A 15239-nucleotide genomic window follows, 5' to 3' on the forward strand; every position below is an offset into this window, starting at 1 on the left:
TGTGGCAAGGCATACGGGCGATTACAGACTACAACTCACCCTCCCCCCCCGGTGGGTGCAGTTGATTCTGACTTTCTAAATGGTCTAAATAACTTCTTTGGGAGGTTCGAGGCACTAAACGGCACTCCAGCAGTTAAAACTGTCCCCCATCAGGAAGAGGAGGTACTCTGCCTTGACTCCGCCGATGTGTTGAAGACCCTGAGGAGAGTCAACCCCCGTAAGGCCCCTGGCCCCGACAACATTCCTGGGCGTGTGTTCAGGGAATGTGCAAGGTCAGCTGGCTGGGGTCATCACAGACATTTTTAACACCTCGCTGGGCCAAGCCACAGTGCCAGCGTGCTTTAAGACTGCCTCCATCATTCCGGTGCCGAAGAAACCTCAAATCACCTCATTTAATGATTACCGGCCTGTTGCACTGACTCCGGTCATGATGAAGTGCTTCGAAAGGCTGCTTAAAGATCACATCGTTTCCAGACTCCCCCCATTATTTGACCCGTTCCAGTTTGCCGACCGGCAAAACCGCTCCACTCAGGACGCCATCTCCTCCGTTCTTCACCTGAGCCTGGCTCACCTGGAGGAGAAGAACACCCATGTTCGGATGCTGTTCCTGGACTTCAGCTCAGCGTTTAACACCATCATCCCACAGCATCTAGTAGGAAAATTGGAACACCTGGGCTTCAACACCCCCCTTCGCAACTGGCTGCTAGACTTCCTCACCAACAGACCTCAGTCAGTCCGGGTCGGACAGAACACCTCTGATGTCATCACCCTCAGCACAGGCTCCCCTCAGGGCTGCGTCCTGAGCCCCCTGCTGTTCACCCTGATGACACACGACTGCGTCCCCAGGTTCACCACCAATCACATCGTGAAGTTCGCAGACGACACAACGGTGGTGGGGCTCATCAGAGACAACAACGACCTGGACTACAGAGAGGAGGTGGAGCAGCTGGTGGGCTGGTGCAGAGACAACAGCCTGATCCTGAATGTGGAGAAGATGAAGGAGATCATCGTCGACTTCAGGAAAAACCAGCCTCACCACGCTCCACTGATCATCAACAGCTCAGCTGTGGAGGTGGTCAGCAGCACCAAATTCCTGGGGGTCCACATCACAGAAGACCTCACCTGGACTATGAACACTACGGCACTGATCAAGAGGGCACAGAAGCGCTTGTACTTCCTGCGGAGGATGAGGAGAGCCCACCTGCCCCCACCCATCATGAGGACGTTCTACAGGAGCACCATAGAGAGCATTCTGACAAGCTGACTCTCTGTGTGGTGTGGAGGCTGCACCGCCTCCGATTGGAAGAACGTGAGGAGAGTGGTGAGGACAGCAGAGAGGATCATAGGGGCTCCTCTTCCCTCCATTCAGGACATTTCATCTCAGCGCTGCATGTCCCGTGCCCGTAACATCATCAATGACCCATCACACCCCCACCATGGACTGTTCTCCCTGCTGCCCTCTGGGAAGAGGTTTCGCACAATCCGCTGCAGGTCCACCAGGTTCTGCAACAGCTTTTTCCCTGCTGTCATCAGACTGTTGAACATTAGAACTGTTGAGCTCTAAACTGAACTCTGCATCACACATTCACAGAACTGTACTTTATGACACTACGGACCTCTATCTTGCACTATCTCGCACTACCAACTTTACTGAACTTGTGTAAACCCTTTAAATAGAAGTTTAATACATGGTTTAGCATTCCTCTGCACACTCTTGAATACTGTTTTGCCTACTTGCACTATTGCATAATTAGCACTGCTGCACTTTATACTTATTTGTAATATATATATATATATACAGTATATGTATATATATATTTTCATAGGATATGTTACTTCTATTCAACTGCAATATCACTACTTTGTTGTAAGCCGTGTGCAACGAAATTTCGTTTTGTATGCACCATGTGCAGACAAGATGACAATAAAGTTTGTCTAAGTCATGTCAGGTCAGCTGTCTGGAGAGAGAGAGAAGTCAGGACCTGCGGGCGGAGCACCACCGTGCCACCGCCGCCATGACGGAACTCAAAAGCACACTCCATGAGGAGAAGCAGAAAGAGTTAGCCGTTACCAGGGAGACATTACTGCGGCAGCATGAAATGGAGCTGATGAGAGTGATCAAAATCAAAGATGGAGAGATCCAGCGACTGAATGCCTTGGTCCTCAGCCTGAGGGACGGCTCCATGGACAAGGTGATCCGCTCAATCCGTGTCTGACTATCCGCACGCCACGTCGGGCTCCGATGCGGCCGCTACCGTATTGTGTAGCTTGTCCCCAGTAAGCGTCGCGGCGCTCCGTTGCGGTCTCAACGGCCCGATGTGGCGCAATGTCTGCTCAGGTGAGGAGCGGGGGCGCTTTGCTGGCGGAAGTGGAGGAGACGCGGCGGTGTCGGGAGACCGAGCGGTGTCGCCTCCACCAGGAGCGCGGAAGAAGCCCTGGCAGCGGCCCAGCAGGCCTGGCAGTCCCGAGCGGCCCAGCTCCGATCGGCTCATCACCAGCATCGGGAGGAGCTGAGCCGAACTAAGAGAGACTGCGAGAGGGAGATCCGCCGACTGGTAGGACTGATCAGATGCGCGGTGCGTGGCTATGTTCCCAATTTCGTTGTATACCTGCAGTGCAATGACACCTAAGGCATTCTATTCTATTCTATTTCACAAGAAGAAAACGTCCGGTTGCTCGCTTCGCTTTTGTCACAGCAATGGTGTTCTAGTCGATTCAAGATAAAAATTGGCCGGTTGCTCTCTTTGTTTTTGTCACAATTCTGGCAAATGAGTTTGCCCGCCTGCCTGAGCGCTCCCCGTTTGTACATCCAGATGGATGAGATCAAGCTGAAAGACAGAGCGGTTAGTGTTTTGGATAAATCCCTGGGGCCGGCCACGTCCACCGCCTTCAGCTGCAGACTCAGGCTGCCGAGCAGCAGATCGCTGCCCTGAGGGATTCCCAAAGGGCGGGCCTAAACTACCCTGGAAGTGGGGTCAACGGCGCTACTAGCAATCCTCTTCATAGCGTAAGCCACCTCATCACACACTTGCAGTACGCATGACTTAGTTCGTTGCTGGAGGAAGGTAGCACAAAAACAGTTTTGAACTTTGAACGAGTGGTTGTGTGTGTGTGTTGCGGGGCGTTTTCAGTCTCAGGAGGATCGGGACACGCGAAGGTTTCATCTGAAAATCGCTGAGCTCAGCGCAGTCATCAGGAAACTGGAGGATCGAAACGCCCTGCTTTCTGAAGAGCGCAATGAACTGGTAATTTATTGACGGCACGCTTGAAGGTTTGCGCTACGTTTGATGCGCGCCATCCAGCGAGGCACCCATTGCGCTTGCTTATTAGTTGAGCGGCGCGGCGAGTCGGTTGCCTGGTAGATGTCTTTTATTGGGAGCCAAAGCCACGATTCCGTTCAAACCGATGCAAAAGGAATGGATACGTTCTGGCCCGCGTGTTGTGCGTCTTTCGCATCCCGCACTTCATGCTTGCAGCTTAAGCGACTGAGAGAAACAGAAAGCCAGTTTCTGCCACTCCTGGACAAAAACAAACGCCTGAGCAGGAAGAATGAAGAACTCTCACTGGTGCTGTGTCGCCTTGAAAACAAAGTGCGCTTTGTCACCCAGGAGAACGAAGAGATGGCAAGGTTGGTAAGTCGACGCGGACAACGGCGGCGTGCCAACAGAGTCCACTGCATTTGTGTTCCACAGAGAAGGCCTAGTTCGCTCAATGACCTGGAGCGCGGTTGCGGCCAGCAGGACGGTGAAATGGAGTTCCTTCAAGTTGTGGAGCAGCGGCACATCATCGACGACTTGTCCAAGGTCTTCAGGCAGGTGACTCGGTGCACGTACGGCAGCGCCGCGCTCGCTCGCTGTCGCCAGGAAACCTTTTCCGTCCAAAGCTTGGCCGGCGGCCGCCATCCAAAAAATTGGCCCCTTAAATTCCGACCTTTCAAGCAGGAGCATTGTGCGCACGCGTTTGAACACGCTTTAGACTTGTTTTGCCGTTTTCAGCAGCTCAAAGCTCCCGTTTTGTCAGCGCCTTTGCCACTCGCTGTGCGCTGAAAACGACGGACTCGCCCGGCTGCTCAGCCCGTCAACCATGAGCCGCGAGCGCGACGTCATTGTCCGTAGGCAGCTAGTGGCAAAATGCACCCTGTTAGAGTTGCGCTCGCTCCAACTTATTTTGCAAGAACCACACGGGAGACAAGTAAGTTCTTTTGGACACCTGCAGGTGGAGAGTCCATCCGTTGTACGAATGAAGTCTGACTCTCGGCTCCCGCACGAGCATTTTTATTAAGAGAAACAGGGTGGGTGTAAGAGTGGATTGAATAGAGAAAGCCCTTGACCTCTAGTCAAAACATAGCAAGGGATGTTTTACGACTTTGTGTAGGAAGGGATAAGCGATAGGGATAAATAAGGGATAAATAATATTATTTATTACAGGTTGCAGTCAAAGTCAAAGCAACATAATCATACGATAAAGATAATCTGGAAAACTTAGACTTAGACTTAGACTCAACTTTATTAATCCCTTGGGATTACTCCTTCAGGGAAATTCTGTGTCCAGTAGCAGTAAAATACAAGATACACAAGAGATCAAGATATACAGAAGATGCAGAAATACACACAGTGCAAGAGATAGCAATGAAATGTAAAAGAGGCCAAAAGATAAACTAGGCAAGAAAATCGAGGGAGGTAAAAACACTACACAGTAGTTGCCATAATATTGCGCATTGTATATTGACGTGAAGAATGTGTACAGTTATTACAAGCATCTCCATGTCCCAGTTCATGTCCATGTCACCTCCTCCCCAGTGAGGAGTTGAATAGCTTGATGGCTTGGGGGACAAAGGAGTTCTTCAGTCTGCTTGTCCTACAATTGGGGAGGAGCAGTCTCCCACTGATCCGGCTCCTCTGATTAGTGATGACAGAGTGCAGAGGGTGACTGACATTGCCTATAATGTCCAACAGTTTTTTCAGTGTCCTTGCCTCTGCCACCGTCTCCAATGAGTCCAGCTTCTTGCCGATCAGAGAGCCGGCTCGCCTGACCAGTTTGTCCAGTCTGGAGGTGTCCTTCTTGGATGTGCTGCTGCCCCAGCACACCACGGTGTAAAACAGGACACTGGCAACCACGGACTGGTAGAACATCTCCAAGAGTTTGTTGCAGATGTTAAAAGAACGTAGTCTCCTCAGGAAGTACATCCTGCTCTGTGTCTTCCCTGACACACCCTGTAGTTGTCACTTTTGGAAAAGACGAGCGTCCCTCCAATCATCGCCGGTGACGGGTTTTTCAGGCTCTGGAGACAGGAGCTCATGTCAGAAATGTCATCGTGAGTCGCGTTTGTTTCTGCGCCGGAGCCGTTCGTTCCCTTTGCATCCAAAGAATCTCAAAGGCGGATTATTTGTGTCGACAGGAGAGAGATTTGCTGCTACGATACCGACGTCGAGAATCTCTGAGGAGGAACAAAGCGTGAGGTCCTGCAAGGTGAGTCTGTTTGTTTGCGGCTGCTTGGTGTTGCGCAAGATGAAATGGCCTTTTTCTCGCTATCGTTCCTCTCGTCGATTCATCGTGAGGTGTCGCTTCAGTTTGTTCAGAGAGATGTTTGCTTCCGCGCCCGCAGGTCATCGAAACATTTTACGGCTACGACGAAGACGTGTTGGTGGACTCGGACGGATCGTCCTTGTCTTTTCACACCGACAGAACCCCCGACACGGAACCCGAAGAGGTAGCCCGCCATTTCTGCCAGCGTATTGGCGCCAAACATTCCTCTTCAGCCTGGAATCGGACTCGTCTTTGCGTCGCGGGTGCTTTGTCGCCGGTCTGACTGATTCTGGTACTAGTGCTGTGTTGCATTGGTGTGTGCATGAGGAGGCGGAGCTTCGCTACCGCCAGCTGACGCAAGAATATCAAGCGCTGCAACGAGCCTACGCTCTGCTAGCCCAGACCAGCGGAGGGGACTACGACGCCGAGAAGGAGATCAAGGTGGCGCCCCTTCCCGCAACCCCCGGCCGGGTCGCAGCCTCCCCGTTCTCACCCAGCCTCGGGTGTTCTCTGTTCTGAAAGGAGGAGGAGGAGCCTCCCTCCTCCTCCTTTCAGACCAGAGAAAAGCTGATGGTAGTGTCAAACGCACCTCTTTCAATAAGGTGCCCCCGGCTTCCCGGTAACGGGTTTGTCTTAGCCGGGTTCGGAGATTCGTCCGTAATCTAACCACCCGAGTTAAATTAACTCCACCGGAATCAATCTAATTTCTGTACGACGCCAATCCCTCTCAAGTCACCCTAAGCTCGAGCCGAGTAACTCAATTCGAGGCAAGACTTCGAAGTGACCGCATCGTATTGATGGCTCCCCGCTAATGTTTGAAGTTCTTATTATGTTACGGATATTTTTAGATGTCTTTGTTAAGACCTCAGGGATTCGTTTGTATAGCGCACCCTAGCACTAGTTTTGACGAAGTAAATGTCTATATGGGTCCGTTCTACTTGGTCGCTCAAGCAGCGAGCCGACCAACTTGTTTATTCGAAAGAGAATCGAATTAATAAAAGTGTGACAATAATAGCATTTAAGGAGAAAATTAATGCACTTTACGTTATTAATTCTAACTTCTTATATGTAGATCTAGCACTTAACTGTCGGCGTGCTTCACCCCACTTGATTGCTTTAAAAAGAATAACAACTTTCTTAAAACGAATAAAAATGTCTTACTCTATTTAGATTTGCCCAGTAATTAATTTGGAAGGCAAGTCTATTTTTCGATCGTGTCCTGTTTAACTTTTGACGCGGCCCGACAAAATTAAGAACTGGGCCGCGCCCGACGGACAATCGAAATACTTTTATCCTTCACCAACTCAAATGATCTATTTTAACCATCGTCGTTATTTTATTTAGAGGAAGTAAATTTTCAAACGAATTCACTTTTGACGAAATTCACTCTTCCCTTAAATATCTACGAAAGTTATTTAATTCTCTAACATGTTCGGAGTTACTTTTTACGCGGCCCGTCAAAAGGGGAAACGGGCCTGCGCCCTTCAAATAATTAAATTACTTTCAGTTCTACACCAAACCGATAATCCGATTCAAACACTTCCGTTAATTTATTCAGACGAAGCAAACTTTCAAACGGATTGAAATTCACTCGTGTCTCAAATAACTACGAAAGTTATTCAATTCTCTAAAATTGTCTGATGTTACTTTTATTTATTACGGTCCTATGTTATACCATAATAACCCCCCGCACATTAATCAAATTGTCAAATCAACCCCATCCATCCATCCATCCATCCATCTTCTTCCGCTTATCCGGGGTCGGGTCGCGGGGGCAGCAGCTTTAGGAGGGACTCCCAGACTTCCCTCTCCCCAGCCACTTCATCCAGCTCATCCCGGGGGATCCCAAGGCGTTCCCAGGCCAGCTGAGAGACATAGTCTCTCCAGCGCGTCCTGGGTCGTCCCCGGGGTCTCCTACCGGTGGGACATGCCCGGAACACCTCCCCAGGGAGGCGTCCAGGAGGCATCCTGATAAGATGCCCGAGCCACCTCATCTGGCTCCTCTCAACGTGGAGGAGTAGCGACTCTACTCCGAGTCTCTCCCGGATGACCGAGCTTCTCACCCTATCTCTAAGGGAGAGCCCGGACATCCTGCGGAGAAAACTCATTTCGGCCGCTTGTATCCGAGATCTCGTTCTTTCGGTCACGACCCATAGCTCGTGACCATAGGTGAGGGTAGGAGCGTAAATCGACCGGTAAATTGAGAGCTTTGCCTTTTGGCTCAGCTCTCTCTTCACCACAACGGACCGGTACAGGGTCCGCATTACTGCCGACGCTGCACCGATCCGCCTGTCGATCTCACGCTCCATCCTCCCCTCACTCGTGAACAAGACTCCAAGATACTTGAACTCCTCCACTTGGGGCAGGATCTCATCCCCAATCCGGAGAGGGCATTCCACCCTTTTCCGATCGAGGACCATGGACTCGGATTTGGAGGTGCTGACCCTCATCCCGACCGCTTCACACTCGGCTGCGAACCGTTCCAGCGAGAGCTGGAGATCACGGCCTGAAGAAGCCAACAGCACCACGTCATCTGCAAAAAGCAGAGACGCGATGCTGAGGTCCCCAAACCGGACCCCCTCAACGCCTCGGCTGCGCCTAGAAATTCTGTCCATAAAAATTATGAACAGAATCGGTGACAAAGGGCAGCCTTGGTGGAGTCCAACCCTCACTGGGAACGAATCCGACTTACTGCCGGAAATGCGGACCAGACTCTGGCATCGGTGATACAGGGACCGAACCGCCCTTATCAGTTGGCTCGGCACCCCGTACTCCCGAAGCACCCTCCACAGAACCTCCCGAGGGACACGGTCGAACGCCTTCTCCAAGTCCACAAAACACATGTGGACTGGTTGGGCGAACTCCCATGCACCCTCGAGGATCCTGCCGAGGGTGTAGAGCTGGTCCACTGTTCCACGGCCAGGACGAAAGCCACACTGCTCCTCCTGAATCTGAGGTTCGACCTCCCGACGGACCCTCCTCTCCAGCACCCCTGAATAGACCTTACCAGGGAGGCTGAGGAGTGTGATTCCCCTGTAATTGGAACACACCCTCCGGTCCCCCTTCTTAAAGAGGGGAACCACCACCCCAGTCTGCCAATCCAGAGGCACTGTCCCCGATGTCCACGCAACGTTGTAGAGGCGTGTCAGCCATGACAGCCCCACAACATCCAGAGCCTTTAGGAACTCTGAGCGGATCTCATCCACCCCCGGGGCCTTGCCACCGAGGAGTTTTTTAACTACCTCAGTGACTTCGACCCCAGAGATTGGAGAATCCGCCTCCGAGTCTCCAGGCCCTGCTTCCTCAATGGAAGGCGTGTAGGTGGAATTGAGGAGGTCTTCGAAGTATTCTCCCCACCGACTCACGACGTCCCGAGTCGAGGTCAGCAGCATGCCATCCCCACTGTAAACAGTGTTGACGTTGCACTGCTTCCCCCTCCTGAGACGCCGGATGGTGGACCAGAATTTCCTCGAAGCCGTCCGAAAGTCATTCTCCATGGCCTCACCGAACTCCTCCCACGCCCGGGTTTTTGCCTCAGCAACCGCCGAAGCTGCGTTCCGCTTGGCCATCCGGTACCTGTCAGCTGCCTCCGGAGTCCCGCAGGCCAAAACGGCCCGATAGGACTCCTTCTTCAGCTTGACGGCATCCCTTACCGCCGGTGTCCACCAGCAGGTTCGGGGATTGCCGCCACGACAGGCACCAACGACCTTACGGCCACAGCTCCGGTCGGCCGCCTCAACAATGGAGGCGCGGAACATGGTCCACTCAGACTCAATGTCCCCCGCCTCCCCCGGGACGTGGGAAAAGCTCTGCCGGAGGTGGGAGTTGAAGCTCTTCCTGACAGGAGATTCTGCCAGACGTTCCCACCAGACCCTCACAGAGCGTTTGGGTCTGCCAGGTCGGACCGGCATCTTCCCCCACCATCGGAGCCAACCCACCACCAGGTGGTGATCAGTTGACAGCTCCGCCCCTCTCTTCACCCGAGTGTCCAAAACATGCGGCCGCAAATCCGATGACACGACTACAAAGTCGATCATCGAACTGCGGCCTAGGGTGTCCTGGTGCCAAGTGCACACATGGACACCCTTATGCTTGAACATGGTGTTCATTATTGAAAATCCATGTCGAGCACAGAAGTCCAACAATAGAACACCGCTCGGGTTCAGATCGGGGGGGCCGTTCCTCCCAATCACGCCCTTCCAGGTCTCACTGTCATTGCCCACGTGAGCATTGAAGTCACCCAGTAGAACGATGGAGTCCCCAGAAGGAGCGCTCTCCAGCACTTCCTCCAGGGACCCCAAGAAGGGTGGGTACTCTGAGCTGCTGTTTGGTGCATAGACACAAACAACAGTCAGGACCCGTCCCCCCACCCGAAGGCGGAGGGAGGCTACCCTCTCGTTCACCGGGGTGAACCCCAATGTGCAGGCGCCCAGCCGGGGGGCAATAAGTATACCCACACCTGCTCGACGCCTCTCACCGTGGGCAACTCCAGAGTGGAAGAGAGTCCAGCCCCTCTCGAGAGGGCTTGTACCGGAACCCAAACTGTGCGTGGAGGCTAGTCCGACTATATCTAGTCGGAATTTTTCTGCCTCGCACACCAGCTCGGGCTCCTTTCCAGCCAAAGAGGTGACATTCCATGTCCCAAGAGCCAGCTTCTGCAGCCGGGGATCAGACCGCCAAGGTCCCTGCCTTTGGCTGCCGCCCAGCACACATTGCACCCGACCCCTTTGGCCCCTCCCACAGGTGGTGAGCCCATGGGAAGGGGGACCCACGTTTCCTTTTCGGGCTATGCCCGGCCGGGCCCCATGGGCGAAGGCCCGGCCACCAGACGCTCGCCTTCGAGCCCCGCCTCCAGGCCTGGCTCCAGAGGGAGGCCCCGGTGACCCGCGTCCGGGCGAGGGAAAACGAAGTCCATTTATTTCAATCGTCATAAGGGGCTTCTGTGAGCCGTGCTTTGTCTGGCCCCTCACCTAGGACCCGTTTGCCATGGGTGACCCTACCAGGGGCATGAAGCCCCCGACAACATGGCTCCTAGGATCATAAGGGCACGCAAACCCCTCCACCACGATAAGGTGACGACTCACGGAGGGGTCAAATCAACCCCGAACCATCGATTGTACATTCAGTACAAATCAGCGCACAACAAAGTAGATGAATATACACAACACATTTATTGAAGAAACATGAAATAGAATTACAAATCTTAATCACTCCAGAAACCGAACAATTTCACCCACTGATACCCGTGTTAATAAAATCATTCAATCCCAGAACAATTCGATTGCAAAACACAGTTCATGAAAGAGGGAATCAATTTTTAGCCAAGCAAAGAAATCAAGAAGTAAAAATCACATTTGTGCTTCTCCAAACAATTTATGTCACGCCACTATTCTCATAGTGACGGGTCCCTTGATCGAATTGACTAACAATATTGCTTTAAGCTGTTACAGAATACATTTTTAGCCAAGCAAAGAAATCAAAAAGTAAAAATCACATTTGTGCGTCCATGCGTGACTCACAATCCGACACCGTGTTCCTGTTTTATTTCTATTTTAACTTGCTTAGCTTATTTTGGCCCCTTTTTTGGTCTCATGTTTTGGTCTGGCGCCATCTTTTGGAAAAATTTGGAATTTCAGCTCTGCCAATTTATTCCTGTGAACAATCCATATTTTACCATTTGCACCATCTCTTCCCCCCATGTTACATGACAGTAGAAATGGGTCACTATCAAAGCAGAGTAGCAGATCTGGAGTCAGCGCTGAAGCAACAAGGACAGGTAAGCTTATCAATGAGCACACCTTTTTCTCAGACAAAATAGCTACATTCTTCAGTCACTCATTCGTCTGTGACCCCCCCCCCCCCCCCCCCCCCCCTCTGAACGTGGCTGGGAAAATGCGGAGAAAAGCAAATGTCATTTTCCAGTCAACCAAAGAATTTGTGGATGAAAATGACACAACATTCCAAAGCTGTCCACGCGTTTGTCTCTTCTAGAATGTCAAGTGGGTGGAGGAGAAGCAGCTGCTGCGTCAGAGCAATCAGCAGTTGGCCGAAAAGGTGACGGAAAGAAAGGCGCTGGGCGGAGTCGCTTGGCGTCACACCCGTCCGGAAGCCCCGCAGATGAGGTCTGACTGTCTTTTCAGGTCAGGCGGATGGAGGCGGAAGAAGCGCGTCTGAAAGAGCACATCCAGGATATCCGAGACCAAAACGAACTGCTTGAGTTCCGCATCCTGGAGCTGGAGGTGGGAAGACTCGCACAAGCGTGTTGAGGCCAGAGATGTGACGGACGGACGGACGGACGGACGGACGGATGGATGCATGCCTCTGCCTTTCAGGAGAGGGAGTGGCGCTCCCCCGTCTTGAAGTTTCTGCAAGTCCGTTTCCCAGACGGCCTCAGCCCTTTGCAGATCTACTGCGAGGCCGACGGCGTGAGCGTACGTAAGGCGTCCCTCGCAACCCTAACCTTAACCTGAGGTCCCAGAACACCTTACATTGCTCCTTGCGCCTTTCCCCAGGACATCGTCATCAGTGATCTGATGAAGAAGCTGGACATCCTGGGCGATAACGCCGTAAGTGTATGTCGAACTCCTTATGTTCGCACTCCACGAGACTCGGCGGCTCAAATGTGACTTTTGGAAGGCTTTGCGCTGAAAGAACCTTGTTGACGCTGTGCCTTTGGGCTCTTGCAGAATCTCACCAACGAGGAGCAGGTGGTCGTGATTCACGCCAGGACCCTTCCCACCCTAGCCGAGAAGGTAACGCGCACGTCCACGCACGCTCTCGCATTCTGCTTATGTGACAGCAGCCTTTCCTCAGTGGTTAGAATACATCAAAGTGACCAAGTCAGCACTTCAACAGAAGATGTTGGACATTGAAAGTGAGAAGGTAGACAGACACGCGACATCAGCCAAGGGGAACTCGGGGCAATGTTCCCCAACAATTCTGACCTTGAGCTGTGCTAGGATATGTTCTGCAACCAGAAGGGCTACCTGGATGAAGAGTTGGACTTCAGGAAGCGTTCCATGGACCAGGCTCATAAGGTAAGCCGCCCTCAAATCTCCCGCCGGACTACTGATGGACGAGGATTGCGGCCCAGAGGATCATGGAGCTGGAGGCCATGTTGTACGAGGCGCTACCGCAGCGGGACTGCCCCGCCACGGACGGCGAAAAAGCCAGCCACGCTGGCGTGAATGACGTGCTGACGGCGGATCAGAGACAAGAGCTTAGGAGCGCCGTGGACCAATGGAAGCGAGCCCTGATGTGGGAGTTGAGGGAGCGCGACGCTTGCATCCTCCAAGAGAGAATGGATCTGCTGCACAGCGCGCAACAGGTAAGGGCCCAAAGCCAGCCCGGCACTTACTTGCACGCTTACTGGCTTTTGAAGGCTACTTTCCATTTGTCCGTCCTAGAGGAACAAAGAGCTGAAAGAATTCATCGAAGCTCAGAAGAGACAAATCAAACAATTGGAGGAGAAGTTTCTGTTTCTCTTTCTAGTCTTCTCCTTGGCCTTCATTCTGTGGCCCTAACACCAGCTGGTGAGTGAGCTCCAGCGGCACCGCACTCGACACCTCCGATACACTGCCAGCCGGTCTCAGACGTTGGCAGACGCTCCGATGCCGACGTATACCCCCCGCCACGGTGACAGAGGCACCGCGTCACACCGGCGCTCATCCAATCAGAAGGCAGGAAAGGCAAATTCACATGCAGGGCACTCTTGAACCAGAAGAGAGCGCCACAAAAAACGGTTGTTGCCCCAAACGCGCACTAAAAAGGGTCAGAATAACAAGAGTCCCACCGGCCAGCCGGGGCCACCCGTCCATCCATTTCTTCAGGGGGGGAAAAAATTGGAGTCACCGGTGAGTACATTTTGCATTTAGCTCTGCTTTTCTGCTTCTGTCTTCAAGTGTGTGGCATCCTGCGACCAAAGATTCAGCCAACCCCAAAGCGGTTGACCTCAACGTCCCACCACCATTCCTACCAGAGCAGGTGACGTGATGCTTTGGACATCCTTCCGTCTCAGATGCCCAAAAGTACTCTTTGCCACATCTGCGGCAATACGGTGTCTTTTCAAAGGTGCAAATAAATCCAGCGTGGGCGGAACACGCACGTCTTCGGTTTTTCCCGCTTTGTTTGTGTGACAGCTGTTGTGAAAATTTTACACAAATAAAGTTGTATAGTACAGGTTTGGCCAAGCCGCAACTCCCGAACCGCATGCGGCTCTTTTATGTTCATATCAACATTTGTGTGTGTGTGTGTAGGTGTGTGTGTGTGGGGGGGGGGGGGGGGGGGGGGGGTTGTGCGTGTTGGCTTCACTTGAGTTCAATTTAGTATTTTCGTCAAAAGCGCATGTGGTGAAATTCCACAAAGTAGGATGGGCAAACACATTCCAGTAAACTATTAGTGTCAATTGGGCTCTCGAAATGGCAGGGAAAAGATGCACAGCAAAACGAAAATATGTAGATGAACACAGGACGTTTTTATCAGAGTGGGAAAGTTTCTATTTTTTGTTGAACGTGATGGCAAACCATTCTGCCTGATACGTCAGACCTCAGCGCATTTCAAAGATTCAAATCTTCAGCGCCATGCACTTCAGCTCACTCCATGCTAACATTGATCAGGCGTCGAACCCGCAACATCATGCTTAAGAGGTGGACATGCTAACCAGTGCGCCATTATGTCAACGCATAACAACTGTAAGAACTTCCGCCGGAATTCAAATCCGCGGGGAGAGTTAACTTGTTTAAAAGGGAGTGGGCAGAAGAATTATTTAATTTATTTAAATCTATTTGGAGTGTGCGCCATTATGTCAATGCATAACAACTGTAAGTCTACTAAACAAAACAGCGGTTGCTATATGACGTCTGCCACGTCGTGGTCACGTGACGCGGACGTGACGTCGACGCCTACTTTACATCCCACCGATCACAGGACCCCTCGGCTGCATAACCGCGCCCCCTTCCCAACCAATCGGATTTGCTATACGCGAAAACGACGCCAATGGGCGGGCTCTTCCGCCAGAATTTAAATCCGTGGGCGTGGCTCGCAACAGGAAGTAGGAAAATGGCGATGTTGACAAAGACACAGCGGATGGTAACATACGACTAACGAGAGAAATATTTTTATTTTCTGCTTGCAACTGGACCGTCCAGAGCGTACACGGTAAGTACAACTCATCGTTTTTAAAAAGAAGTACTTTTGTTGCCCTGAAAAGCGAGTGAGTGTGGCGTTTGGGGGGGAACGTCGAATTTCGACGATTCTTTCTGGTCAACGGTTGTAAATGATTGCGTTGATTAAAAAAGAAAACTTGATGTAACTCTACTTTTAACTGCCGTTTCAGATAAGCGGGTATTACGTCGCAGTCATGTGCCGCGGATATGACGTAATTGGCTGAACTTCCACCAAAATTCAAATCTGTTGGCGCGATGGCCGTGAGCCACTGAGCAACGACGAATATCAACAGAAATATCTTTATTTTCTGCTTGCAACTGGACCGTCTACAGCGTACACGGTAAGTAACACTCATTGTGTTTAAAGAGATTTACGTTTGTAATAGCAACGTGTAGCTGAGGCGCTAGCAGAAGTGTAGCCGCGTTGCGTTGTACGTGTGAATATTGGTCCAGGCGAAATGTTAATGTTTAATTTCATTCCTTTAGGTTCCACGGTGTTTGTTGGCTGCAAGTTTTCCACTGCAAGAAGAGGCTCGTATCATTGACCAG

At 51.8% G+C, this 15239-nt stretch overlaps 1 protein-coding gene across 2 annotated transcripts; it reads left to right on the forward strand.

Annotated features, from left to right (window-relative positions):
* Nucleotides 1-5605: 5605 nt before the first annotated feature.
* On the forward strand, nt 5606-13579 carry LOC125992634 (janus kinase and microtubule-interacting protein 3-like). 2 transcript variants are annotated; one of them, XM_049761744.2, is made up of 13 exons: nt 5606-5710; nt 5854-5967; nt 11238-11302; nt 11518-11580; nt 11667-11765; nt 11859-11957; nt 12039-12092; nt 12213-12278; nt 12340-12408; nt 12486-12563; nt 12620-12853; nt 12933-13058; nt 13428-13570. In XM_049761744.2, the coding sequence occupies exons 3-12, from the start codon at nt 11243-11245 to the stop codon at nt 13047-13049; spliced, it is 939 nt and encodes a 312-aa protein (XP_049617701.1). In that variant the 5' UTR covers nt 5606-5710; nt 5854-5967; nt 11238-11242; the 3' UTR covers nt 13050-13058; nt 13428-13570. The 2 variants fall into 2 exon arrangements, with proteins under 2 accessions (XP_049617701.1, XP_068505799.1); XM_068649698.1 differs by having other exon boundaries at nt 5661-5710; nt 5857-5967; nt 12039-12098; nt 13428-13579.
* Nucleotides 13580-15239: the final 1660 nt, after the last annotated feature.

Source organism: Syngnathus scovelli, unplaced genomic scaffold (genome assembly GCF_024217435.2).
Source record: "Syngnathus scovelli strain Florida unplaced genomic scaffold, RoL_Ssco_1.2 HiC_scaffold_23, whole genome shotgun sequence".
Lineage (NCBI taxonomy): Eukaryota > Metazoa > Chordata > Actinopteri > Syngnathiformes > Syngnathidae > Syngnathus > Syngnathus scovelli.